Source organism: Pelophylax lessonae, assembly GCF_965119305.1.
Source record: "Pelophylax lessonae genome assembly, chromosome: 4".
In the NCBI taxonomy this organism is placed as follows: Eukaryota; Metazoa; Chordata; class Amphibia; order Anura; family Ranidae; genus Pelophylax; species Pelophylax lessonae.
In genome coordinates this window covers 613043808-613057809 of record NC_138771.1, presented here as the reverse complement: position 1 = coordinate 613057809, position 14002 = coordinate 613043808, and the positions used below count along the sequence as shown (strand labels likewise).

Genomic DNA, 14002 nt, shown 5'->3' with positions numbered 1-14002 from the left:
GGATAAGCGGTAGAGGATAGCGATCTTTTATTGTAATAGCATTCAATTGCCTATAGTCGATGATAGGCCTGAGACTTGAGTCCTTATTGCGGACAAAAAAGAGTCCTGCTGCTGTGGAAGAAGTGGAAGGTCTAATAAAACCTTTCTTCAAATTCTCATCCAAATAGTCTTTGAGATGGGAAAGTTCATCCTGTGAAAGAGGATAAACATGACCGAACGGCAATTTGCTATTTGGGAGTAGATCAATGCTACAATCATAGTCTCGATGGGGAGGTAGTGCTTGAGCATTTTTCTCAAGAAAAACCTCAGAGAGATCCTGATAACATAGTGGTGCAATCTCATCTGTCACCACAGACAGGATCTTCCCGAAAGACGGGAGGTTACACGTACCCTCGCAATAGCAAGAGAGGAAGGCCAGGGTCCGTTCCTTCCAATCTATGGTTGGTTGATGTGTGTGCAACCAGGGAAGTCCCAACACAATGGGAAAGTGGGGTGAAGGTATTAGATCGAAGGTAGTGGTCTCCATATGAGACCCGTTAGTAGTGACTAGGAGTGCCTGTGTCTGATCAGTGATCGGATCAGAGGATAAAGGAACACCGTTAATAAGACTCACTGAGACAGGTTTAAGTTTAGAAATAATAGGAACTTTATTTAAAGCAGAAAAACGTATGTCAATATAATTTCCACAAGATCCTGTGTCAATCATGGCCTTAGTAGTAATCCTGTTCTGGTCCCACTGTAATGTTAAGCAAACAGAAAGGTAAGGGTTAGTGATTGAAGTTGTCAATCCCCCTTGGAGGACATGTGAACACTCACCCTTCTTTTTGTAGACTAGGGGACAGACGTTTATCTTGTGATCCGGGGATGCACAGTACAAGCAGAGATTACCAGATTGTCTTTTGGCTCTTTCCATAGTTGATAGAGGTGGGCGTATGGTTCCTACCTCCATAGGAACGGGGTCAACGGCCGAAATCCGAGAAGAACTGGATAATGGCATTCCCATTTTCTCAGCCTTTCTTTCTCGTAGTCTTCTATCTATGGTGATACTGAGTTGTATCAATGCATCCAGGGTTTTTGGCAGATCCGCTCGGGCGAGCTCGTCTTTAACGGCCTCTGATAGGCCAAGCCTAAATTGGGTTTTCAGAGATGCATCATTCCATTCTGAATCAAGGGTCCATCTCTTGAATTCTGCGACAAAGTCTTCTACAGGTCTCCTACCTTGTTTCAAGGATCTTAATTGAAGATCGGCAGTACTCTATTGGGATCATCATATAGGCTAGTGAGTTCTGCTAGGAACAAGGCATAGGAGTTGAGAAGCTGGTCGTTTTTCTCAAAAAGAGAGTCTGCCCAGGCCCGAGTATCGCCTGTTAGGTAAGAAATAATAGTACAAACCTTAATGTGATCAGTAAGGTAGGTACGGGGTTTTAGCAAGAAAAGTAACTCACATGCGTTTTTAAATTCGCGAAATTTTTTGCGATCGCCTGTAAATACCAAAGGAGGATTTATTTTGGGTTCAGGGGACTGAGCAGTGGTAAGTTGTGTCAGTCTAATTACCTGCTGCGACAGAGCCTGATTGACTTCTTTTAATTCAGCAAGTGCGTGTATTAACGCAGTTACTTGCTGTTTTAATTGTGTCATCTGAGTGGTTATTTCTGCTGAATCCATCACATGGGTTCGTTCAATCTGTAACGCTCCTGCGTTTTATGTATGATGTGGATTTTCAGCTGCAGAAATATTCCACTTCAGTAGTCATGTAGAGAAACGCTGAGACACCAATCCCAACTCCCAATGACTCATCATGTGTGGATGATCTCAATTCAGCAAGTAAATACACACACTCAATAAGATGTTTCCTAGAGTGACTTATGTATATAGTAACACAGTGATGATAGGCTGAAGAGACAGGTTGGGTAGAGATGGTAGATGACAGACACTTGAAAGGAAATGTTCTTGAAAGTAAGATAGTAGCAGATGGGATGCAGATAGGTTTAGCAATCATGTATGGTAGCAGATGACAGAGTAGCAGGTGGACATACAAGAGAGATCAACCCAGTGCAAGAACAGGTGGTAGTAGGCTCAAAAGCTAGCAATCTTAGATAATGCAGATGTAGTAATAGTCCTTAGTATGCAGAGCTAGATAGTGTAAGCTTTAGCATGAAGGTTATATAGGTTTCCCCTGTGGGGTACTTATCACTAATAGCAATGTAGCAGAGGAGAGGTTCGGCAAGAGCGGATGATCCGGTAGCGGGATACAGGGATCAGCGCAGCGTGGTTCCGACAGCGAGGTATGCTTGCAAGCATGAGAGCTTCAAGACAGGTTAGCATCAAGGCACAAAGCAGTTTCAACGAACACATGTGAGTGAGAGCCGGCGATCTAAATAGCCATCCAGTCCGGCGCTCAGTGATGACAGCATCAGTCTTAAAGGTGTATGCGCACCTTACCAAAAGAGAATGGTGGGGCGCATACACTTATGAAAGAGTAATTAGGGTACCCAAAGGTACCAGAACATTACAGTAACACAGCACCCAGCGAGGTGAAATAAAATTAGATTTTGATACATCGGTATTGTATCCTGGTATGTATTTAATTTACCATGTGCTGGCTGGTCTGTCTGTGAAAGCGGCATAGGAATTTTTTGTTTTACGGTAAACAAGTTGCTGCACATAACCTGAAATAAACAAGATGTTAGAATGGCTAACTATTCTAAATAATATATCTCCCAGATCACATTTTTTTTACTTTAATGCAGACCTTAACTAAAGGTGAAATTATCTTTTGAGGTGCCTATAGCCATTAGATTACTTTTTTTTAGCAAATGTCTATGAGGCAGCACACAAAAGCCCTGAATGAACATTCCCAGGGAACAAAATCAGGAAGGTCAAAAAACCTCCCGATTGCTAATATTTGCCCCAGTGGTATAAATGTCTACTTAAAGTGTTAGAAAAGGGGAACTAACTATCACCGAACAATCCCCCCACCCCTTCGGTCCCTGCTGTACCTATCTCAGGTTCAGTGCCCACACAGCCGGCCCAGCAGTTGATGGATTTGAAATCCCCACTCTTGTTCCTCCTCTCTGTGCAATACTTCCAGGATAAAGCAGAGCGATTCTGATTGATCAGCGCCTGCTCTGGTTTGGAAGTGCTGCCAAGAGAAGAGGGGGGATATCAAATCTCTGGACCAGTATGGGGGGGGGACTCAGGACTGGGGAGGTGGAGGGTGTACGGTGTTAGTTCACCTTTTTTTTTGCATTATTAGTCTCTCTAATTCAATGCAGCTATAACAGCCTACACTCTTTTCATCTTCCTCAAAATTTTGCAATGTGTTTGTGGGAATTTGTGTCCATTCATCCAAGAATACAGTTGTATGGTCAGGTATTGCTGTTGTACGAGAAGCCAGTTGCATTTTAATTCATCCCAGAGGTGTTCAGTAGGGTTGAGATCAGGGTTTTGTGTGGATGGCAGCTGAGTTTCTCCACATCAAATAGGTCAAACCACCTATTTATGGAGTTGGTTTTGAGCACAGGGACACAGTAATGCTTAAAGTTTGGCCTTCCCCAAACTGTTGTTTGGCAGCACATGGAGGGATGTCCACACACTTTTGGTTATATAGTATAACAGCAGTCCCCAGTGAGATCCTTGTGGAGACATTGATCAAGTGGTTTCACTAATGTAGCTGTTTTGGAAAGAATGTATTTTATTTGTGCAAAGAACTGTTATTATTGTTAACTAAAAATTCTATATTTTCCAGTCAATGATGAAACAATATCTTCAAACATGTTTAATTGGAATGGCATTAGCTTTACATTATTAGGAACATTTCCTGAGCACACTGATGTGCTGTCATGAGTCTGCAATCTAAAGGTTTAACCTAGTGCAGACTAATTGCAGTAATTGGCAAACAGGCTGCCTTATTTAAACACCTCAGCAGCACTGTGTCTTTGCTGTCTTGTCTGCAGCTCCTCCGGTGTTCCTGAAACCTGCGTTTCCTGTTTCCTGTTTGATACCCGTTTTGACCCTTGGCTTGTTCCTGACCTCGTTGCCCTGCTGCCCATCCTGACCCCCAGCTTGTTTGACCATTCTCCCAGATCTCTCTTGTCTGCTTATCTGCCTTCAGTGGGGCGACCCTGAGGACCGCGACCTGGTATTCACACGCAGCGAAGTCCATTCTCACCACTAGAGGCTCTGGCAAAATCCAGTGGATACTTAGATTCCGCACCTCAGGTTAGCCTGTGTCACTTACCTTGGGGGTTCCCGTCTAAGCTCCGCCCTCTGGCACACGTGGGGCATTCCTCTTCCATCAGGCTACCATTTGTATCCCTAACAGTACAAGACAGCCATGACAGAGCGTGCAAGAGAAGCCTCACCATTGGAAGAGATCTGCCAACACCTCGCAGCCCTGTCTCAAGCCGTAAAGTCGCTTCAAGACAGCTACACACAGCTAGAGGAATGGCTGCACTCTATGAATCTTCAGGGGAATCCTCCTGTATTATCTGCTTCCTCTCCTGCTGTAGCACCCTCTGGACCTGCTTCTGGCCCTGGCAAAATATCGCCATGGACTTTATCGTGGAACTTCCATCTTTGGCCGGGTACCCCACCATTTTTGTGGTTGTAGACCGGCTTACTAAGATGGCCCACTTTCTACCCCTCAAAGGTACCCCCTCTGCAAAGGAAACTGCAGAAGTCTTCATTAGGGAGATCGTGCGACTCCACGGTGTACAGTTCACGTCCTGCTTTTGGAGGGCCTTGTGTAAGCTACTAAAAATCTAATTATCTATGTCCTCAGCTTACCACCCACAGACGAACGGGCAAACCGAGAGGACAAACCAGACCCTGGAACAATATCTAAGGTGCTTTGCCACCTTCGTCCAGGACAACTGGGTAGCATTACTACCATTTGCAGAATTTGCCTTCAACAATTCAAGACATTCTGTCATGGGGCAATCTCCCTTCTTTGCCTATTATGGGTTTCATCCTTCCTTTCTGCCTGACATCCCATCTGATTCCGGAGTGCCCGCAGTTCAGGTCACCATCGACTTCTTCACGAGTAACAACAAACTTCTGCAGGAAACCTTGGCCAAGGCTCAGATAGCATCCAAAAGAATCTTTGATGGGAGAAAGAGGGGATAACTGATCCTCCAACCAGGTGACCAGGTCTTTTTATCCACAGATAGCCTCCGCTTGGCCTGCCCATCCAAGAAGTTGGCTCCCAGGTTTATCGGCCCATTCCCCATTAAAAGAAGATTAAATGCCATGTCCTATGAGTTATCCTTACCTGATACCCTACGGATCCATCCTGTGTTCCATGTCGCTCTTTTAAAACCCGTGGTTCCCAATGCCTTCCCCGGCAGAAGCTCTGGACCTCTGGAACCAGTGATGGTGGATGGCGACATAGACTACGAAGTTGAGGCTGTACTTGATTGCTGGAAAAGAGGTTACCATTACCAGCTTCAGTTCCTTATTAAATGGAAGGTTTATGGGCCAGGAGAGAATTTCTGGGAACCTGAGAGGAACATTCACGCCGCAAACCTGGCATTTTTTCTTGCCCATCCTCAGAAAAGCAGTTTGTTGGGCACCCGGAGGTTGCCCTTAATGTTAGGAACGCTTCCCGAGCACACTGATGTGCTGTCATGAGTCTGTAATCTAAAGGGTTAACCTAGTGCAGATTAATTGCAGTAATTGGCAAACAGGCTGCCTTATTTAAACACCTCAGCAGCACCTGAAACCTGCGTCCTGTTACCTGTTTGATACCCGTTTTGACCTTTGGCTTGTTCCTGACCTCGTTGACCTGCTGCCCATCCTGATCCCCGGCTTGTTTGATCATTCTCTCTGATCTCCCTTGTCTGCTTATCTGCCTTCGGATCTTGAACGGTTTCTCCCTTGGTGGGGCGACCCTGAGGACCGCGACCTGGTATTCACACGCTGCGAAGTCCATCCTCACCACTAGAGGCTCTGGAGAAAACCGGTGGATGCTTAGATTCCGCACCTCAGGTTAGCCTGTGTCACTAACCTTGGGGGTTCCTGTCTAAGCTTCGCCCTCCGACACACGTAGGTCCTTCCTCTGCCATCAGGCTACCATTTGCATCCCTAACACACATAGGCCTACTCTATCTGCCTGGAGATCAAGTTCACAAACTGCACACATTTGTCACTTACCCGTTCTGATGTTCTTGATGGCTTCCTCTCTACGGTTAAAACCTATTCGTTCCCACTGGTTAGTAGCATCCAGGTAGATTGTGGCAATCACACTGGGTGTCATGCTAATCATGTTCTGCTCTCCACAACCACTTGGCACAACAATTAATGGAGTGAGATTGGAACCATCTATGGCATCTTCCACCATTTGAGTGATTGGAGTCCCTAAGGTAAAATGACAAAGTTCTTGAAATTAGTACTTGGTAAACAAAATTGCTACATAATTGCATCATTCTAAAAGCTGAAAAAATGGCAATCAAATTGTTTTTAACTCTGCTTTCAGTATATTAGTGTTAAATGTTAAAAACCAGTGTTACATAAAACTGTTTGTTTCACACAGTCATAGGAAAATTGAGTAACATATTTACTCGTTATATTTCTACAGAATGTCCTCCAGAATAATCAATTTTGCCCAACTGTTGCAGCCATTCCTAAGCCAAATAAAGGTGTCCCACTCCCTATTAGCTTTCCCTATATGGTAATGAGGAGTCAAAGACGTGAATTTCTGTAGAGAAATCTTACTCCTTGACTTTGAGAGATGTCAAAATGTTGGTGCAGCCATCCTACATGTGTTCACCCAACACTGTCCTATGTAGAATTAGATATTTAACATCCTTATTGGATGGGCTATTTTGTCCCTTTAAGACTATAGAAGGCTTTTTTTTTATGATCTTGCTCAAATAACTCAAATATATACTGTAGAAAATGACTTTGACCCTCCTTTTGCCCTGGGTCTTACACAATGCTCATTGCTCAGTTATATCACCAACAGTGATGCATGGCTGCAGAACAATGGGCCATGCAAGGCAAGCTTAGAGGGTCAAGCCATTTTAAAGAAGATGAAAAACTATGCTGCATACACGTTTTTTAGATAAAATTGCAAAATGATTTACAAAAACTTTTAATGGCAAGACAAGTAACATATAGCACAATCTATATGAAAAAGTTACCTAAAAATATTCATTTCTATACATGCAAATATTTTCGAAATTGTAAAACTATGACAGTTGTCTCACTGTCTTACTATTCCTGAATCATAGTATGTATTCCTAGAGAGTGTGAGGGATTTGAAAATAAAGAAGACAAATAAAAGTGAAAAAATTATTATTATTATTATTATTATTATTATTATTATTATTATTATTATAATTATTATTACTATTATCTTTCATTTCTAAAAAGTGACATGAGATCCAGTGGCTTGAGATTTGAGATTTTTGTCTGATTCTGCTGTGTAGCAACACAACAACCCAACACTTCATGACTAGTGTTGAGCGAACACGGACTGTATTATTCGTGTTCGTACCGAATAATTGGATTTTTGTTACCCGAACAAGGACCCGAAAACTTTACTATATGTTCGGGTTTAAAATCCGTGTTCGGTCATTTTATTTCCGGGTTTTATGTAATGACGCGCTTTTAATGGCGGGCTTTGAACAGCCAATCAACAAGCGTTTAACTGGTGTGCCTTAAGCCATCCCAGCCATGCCTACTAATGTATTAGTAGCTGTGATTGGCCATCTGAAGCATGTGACCATGTCTTTATAAGTTCGAGAGCCCCAGCGCGCTGCGCCATTCTGCTGTAGTTTAGGGACAGAGCACACATCATACGTGCTTGCTGCTGATTAGGGACAGACAGTGATTCTGTGAAAAATTGTGTCCGAAAAGAATGCAGGGACAGGTCGGAGTGCTGCAGGCAGGGCGAGTTATTAGGGCATTTTAGGGTGAGGCTGGAGAATAGGCAGGGTCAGTGTTATACATCGATTTTGCTGTGTGGGGGGTTGTGCCAGTAAACGATCTTATCGATCATATTAGGGACAGGCTGGAGAATAGGCAGGGTCAGTGTTCTACATCGATTTTGCTGTGTGTGGGGTGGTGCAGTGAACACAATCTTTTTGCCCGCTGAGGAGGAGGGAGAAAAAAATCTATTTTTATCAGTCAGTTGTGTGCAGCGTTTTTGCTTCAGTGCTGCTGACTGTGATAAGACACTGCTGTGTTCCCATGTGCTATTATTGAGTGATGATTTTCAATTTTATACACTTTTTTTCTATTCCACTATTCAATATACACCCTTTTGGGTTAAAAAAATTAAATTGTGGCATAGTCTGTACTAATCTATTTAAAAATTACAAACTTAAAGGGGAATTTTCTTTTTTTTTTTCCCTTCATAGCCTGCAGCAGAGCTGACTGACATAAGACACTGCTGTGTTCACATGTGCTATTGAAAAATCACCAATTTTATATCATATTTTCTATTCCGCTATTCAATCTACACCCTTTGGGGTAAAAAGAATTAAATTGCGGGATAGTCTGTATCGGTACGTGTGAGATACACCTTTCCAATTTTTTGGGGCACATCTTATACCGCCGAGGATTGCAGGGTGCTTCAGTTTGCCTCCTGCCTGTTCCGAACTCCTCCTACTCCTCATTCTGCCTTTAGGGTACAAAAAATAGTAATCAAGGCCTAGTCTGGGTCTGTACGTGTGAGATAGATACACCTTTTGATATCATATTTTCTATTCCGCTATTCAATCTACACCCTTGGGGTAAAAAGAATTAAATTGCGGCATAGTCTGTATCGGTACGTGTGAGATACACCTTTCCAATTTTTGGGGCGCATCTTATACCGCCGAGGATTGCAGGGTGCTTCAGTTTGCCTCCTGCCTGTTCCGAACTCCTCCTACTCCTCATCCTGCTTTTAGGGTACAAAAAATAGTAATCAAGGCCTAGTCTGGGTCTGTACGTGTGAGATAGATACACCTTTTGATATCATATTTTCTATTCCGCTATTCAATCTACACCCTTGGGGTAAAAAGAATTAAATTGCGGCATAGTATGTGTCGGTACGTGTGAGATACACCTTTCCAATTTTCTGGGTGCATCTTATACCGCCGAGGATTGCAGGGTGCTTCAGTTTGCCTCCTGCCTGTTCCGAACTCCTCCTACTCCTCATCCTGCCTTTAGGGTACAAAAAATAGTAATCAGGGCCTAGTCTGGGTCTGTACGTGTGAGATAGATACACCTTTTGATATCATATTTTCTATTCCGCTATTCAATCTACACCCTTGGGGTAAAAAGAATTAAATTGCGGGATAGTCTGTATCAGTACGTGTGAGATACACCTTTCCAATTTTTGGGGCGCATCTTATACCGCCGAGGATTGCAGGGTGCTTCAGTTTGCCTCCTGCCTGTTCCGAACTCCTCCTACTCCTCATCCTGCCTTGTGGGTACAAAAAATAGTAATCAGGGCCTAGTCTGGGTCTGTACGTGTGAGATAGATACACCTTTTGATATCATATTTTCTATTCCGCTATTCAATCTACACCCTTGGGGTAAAAAGATTTAAATTGCGGCATAGTCAGTATCGGTACGTGTGAGGTACACCTTCCAATCTTCTGGGGCGCATCTTCCACCGCTGAGGATTGCAGGGTGCTTCAGTTTGCCTCCTGTTCTGACCTCCTACTACTCCTCATCCTTATCCTGCCTTTAGGGTACAAAAAATTGTAATCGGGGCCTAGTCTGTGTTTGTACGTGTGAGATACACCATTTTATAAATTTTTTCTGTTACGCTATTCAATCTACACCCTTTGGGGTAAAAATAATTAAATTGCGGCATAGTCTGTATCGGTACGTGTGAGATACACCTTCCAATCTTTTGCGGCGCATCTTCCACCACCGAGGATTGCAGGGTGCTTCAGTTTGCCTCCTGTTCCGAACTCCTCCTACTCCTCATCCTGCCTTTAGGGTACAAAAAATTGTAATCGGGGCCTAGTCTGTGTTTGTATGTGTGAGATACACCATTTTATAAAATTTTTTCTATTCCGCTATTCAATCTACACCCTGTTTGAGGGTAAAAAGAATTAATTTGCGGCATAGTCTGTATCGGTACGTGTGAGATACACCTTCCAATCTTTTGGGGCGCATCTTCCACCGCCAAGGATTGCAGGGTGCTTCAGTTTGCCTCCTGTTCCGAACTCCTCCTACTCCTCATCTTCATCCTCATCCTGCCTTTAGGGTACAAAAAATTGTTATCGGGGCCTAGTCTGTGTTTGTACGTGTGAGATACACCGTTTTATAAAATTTTTCCTAATCCGCTATTCAATATACACCCTTTTGGAGTGTAAAAAATAAAATTACGGCATAGTCTGTATCGGTACTTGTGAGATACACCTTTTAAATGTGTTTGGCGCATCTGCTTCCACCGCCAAGGATTGCAGGGCGCTTCAGTTTGTCTCCTGTTCCGAACTCCTCTTCTTCATCCTCCCTTTAGTGTGCAAAAAATTGTAATCGGGGCCTAGTCTGTGTTTGTACGTGTGAGATACACCGTTTTATATCCTTTTTTCTATTCCGCTATTCAATATACACCTTTTTGGGGTGAAAAAAAAATAAATTTGCATCATACTTTGCATATTTGACTATGAGATACACCCGTTGTATTTGTATACTGTTTTTCTATTCCGCTATTTAATAAACACCCCTTTGGGGTAAAAAAAATTAAATTGCGGCATAGTTTGCATATTTGACTGTGAGATACACCCGAGCGATACTGTTGTTGTTTTGTTCCGCTATTCAATAAACACCTTTCTAGAGCAAGATCATAAATTACAGAAATATGAGGAGACCGTCAAATAGGGGCCGTGGCCTGGGTCGTGGTGCTGCTGGTAGAGCTCCTGTTGCAAGGAGAGGACGTGGTCGATCTGTGCCAGCTACACGCACAAGTGAAACACCTTCCTCAATTGTGAGTAGGCGACAGAACCTGCAGCAGTATTTGTTAGGGCATCATGCGCCTCTAGAAGTGATGAGGCCAGAAGAAGTACAGGCGATAGTAGATTGGGTTGCTGACAGTGCCTCCAGTTCCTTCACATTGTCTCCCACCCAGTCTACTGCAGAAAGGTCAGAGTTGGCACCTGCAAACAATGTCCAACCGTCTTTCACCTCACCCCCTTGCAAATCAGGCAAGCAGTCTGAGCCCCAAGTCATGCAGCAGTCTCTTCTTTTTAATGACTCTGTCAGCAGGGTTTCCCAGGGCCATCCACCTAGCCCTGCCCCAGAAGTGGAAGAGATTGAGTGCAGCGATGCCCAACCACTTATTTCTCAAGATGAGTACATGGAAGGACCATCGCTGCACGTCTCCGATGATGACGAAACGCAGGTGCCAACTGCTGCGGCACTCAGAATTGTGGAGACCGACAAGGAGAGCAGGGGTGAAGACTGGGTGGAAGATGATGTGGAGGACGATGAGGTCCTCGACCCCACATGGAATGAAGGTCATGCAGGTGACCTGAGTAGTTTAGTAGTTTAGAGGAAGAGGCGGTGGTCGCACAGAGCCACCAGCACAGCAGAAGAGGGAGCAGGGTGCAGAAGCGGAGCGGCCATGCCCTAGACACTACGCCTGCTACTGCCCAACGCAGCAAGGGACCGAGCGCACCAAAGCCAGCTCAAAGGAGTTCTCTCGCATGGAAGTTCTTCAGAAAATGTGCTGATGACAGGACACGAGTGGTTTGCACCCTGTGCAATCAGAGCTTGAAGCGAGGCATAAACCTTTTCAACCTGAGCACAACCTGCATGATCAGGCATCTAAGTTCAAAGCACGAGCTGCAGTGGAGTAGACACCTTCAAAACCAAGAAAGGTCTCTGGCTCCTCCTGCTTCCTCTTCTGCTGCAGTCTCGGCCTCTCCATCCACCTCTGTAGTGATACCGGCACCTGCCACCCCGCAAACAGACGATCTGTCAACAACACCACCACCTGGGTCACCAACCATCTCCACAATGTCCCGTGGAAGCGTTCAGCTTTCCATCTCCCAAACACTTCAGAGGAAGAGGAAGTACCCCCCTACCCACGCGCGATCCCTTGCCCTGAATGCCAGCATTTCAAAATTCTTGGCCTTTGAAATGCTGTCATTACGTCTGGTGGAGACGCACAGTTTTAAAATCCTTATGTCGGTGGCTGTCCCACAGTACGTCGTGCCCAGCCGCCACTACTTTTCCAGGCAAGCCATCCCTTCCCTGCACAACCAAGTGGGGGAGAAAAAATCAGGTGTGCACTGCGCAACGCCATCTGTGGCAAGGTCCACCTAACTACCTATACGTGGACCAGTAAGCACGGTCAGGGGCGTTATATCTCCCTAACTGCACACTGGGTAAATGCAGTGGCGGATGGGCCTGAGGCGAATAGCAATTTGGCGCATGTCCTTCCACCACCGAGGATTGCAGGGCGCTTCAGTTTGCCTCCTGTTCCTAACTCCTCCTATTCCGCTTTCTCATCCTCTACCGCCTCCTTATCCGGTCAGCGTAACACCTTCACCACCAACTTCAGCACAGCCAGGGGTAAACGACAGCAGGCAGTTTTAAAACTTGCCTGTTTGGGGGTAAAACCACACACCGCGCAGGAGTTGTGGAGGAGCATGGAACAGCAGACAAATGAGTGGTTGCTGCCAGCGAGCCTCAAGCCCAGCCTGGTGGTGTGCGATAACGGGCAAAATCTCATAGCAGCTCTGGGCCTAGCCGGTTTGACGCACATCCCTTGCCTGGCGCATGTGCTGAATTTGGTGGTGCAGGGGTTCCTTAAAAATTACCCCGATATGTCAGAGCTGCTGCAGAAAGTGCGGGCCGTCTGTGCGCACTTTCGGTGTTCTCACCCTGCTGCTGCTTGCCTGTCAGCGCTGCAGCGTAACTTCGGCCTTCCCGCTCACCGCCTCATATGTGACGTGCCCACAAGGTGGAACTCCACCTTGCACATGCTGGAAAGACTGTGCGAGCAGCAGCAGGCCATAGTGGAGTTTCAGCTGCAGCACGCACGCGTGAGTCGCTCTACGGAACAGCACCACTTCACCACCAATAACTGGGCCTCCATGCGAGACCTGTGTGCCTTGTTGCGCTGTTTTGAGTACTCCACCAACATGGCCAGTGCCGATGACGCCGTTGTCAGCTTAACTATCCCACTTCTATGCCTCCTTCAAAAAACGATTCGGGCGATGATGGAAGAGGATGTGGCACAGGATGAGGAGGAGGAGGAGGAGGATGAAGAGGTAACATTTCAAAGGCTTTCAGGGCAGTCATTTGCAAGTGGCTCCGAGGGTGGGTTCCTGCACCCACAAACGCCAGGGACACAATTGTCCAGCAGGGGCACAGTTCTGGAGGATGAGGAGGAGGAGATGGGAGGAGGAGATGGAACCATGTTCACAGCAGGGTGGCACCCAGGCCAGCTCATGGCCATCACTGGTGCATGGCTGGGGGGATACAGAGGACACAGACGATACACTTCCCACAGAGGACAGCCTTTCGTTGCCTCTGGGCAGCCTGGCACACATGAGCGATTACATGCTGCAGTGTCTCCACAACGACCGCCGAATTGCCCACATTCTAACTTGTGCTGATTACTGGGTGGCCACGCTGCTGGATCCCCGTTACAAGGACAAGGTACTGTCCTTAATTCACTCACTGGAGCGCATTCGCAAGATGCGCGAGTACAAGCGCACGCTGGTAGACGCGACGCTGCTGGCATTCCCACCTGACAGCGGGGCCACAGTGGAAGCACAAGGCCAAGGCAGAGGAGGAGGAGGAAGAGGTCGCCAACGCAACCAGGGCACCGCCAGCACCTCAGAAGGCAGGGTTAGCATGGCCGAAATGTGGAAAAGCTTTGTCAGCACTCCACAACAAACAGCAGCACCAGCAGCTCATATGGAACGTCTTAGCAGGAGGCAGCATTTCACCAACATGGTGGAGCAGTATGTGTGCACACGCCTACATGTAGTGAATGACGGGTCTGCCCCCTTCAACTTCTGGGTCTCCAAATTGGGCACATGGCCTG

General features: G+C 45.8%; 1 protein-coding gene across 1 annotated transcript in view; it reads right to left on the bottom strand.

Moving 5' to 3' along the window:
• Nucleotides 1-14002, bottom strand: part of LOC309553571 (A.superbus venom factor 1-like) — a 476096-nt gene that overhangs the window by 125532 nt on the left and 336562 nt on the right. The window contains exons 24-25 of the mRNA XM_082254843.1: nucleotides 6154-6357; nucleotides 2594-2669 (exon numbers count right to left, since the gene is read on the bottom strand). Coding sequence (XP_082110969.1) covers nucleotides 2594-2669; nucleotides 6154-6357 — 280 coding nt within the window. The remainder of the gene's footprint in view (nucleotides 1-2593; nucleotides 2670-6153; nucleotides 6358-14002) is intronic.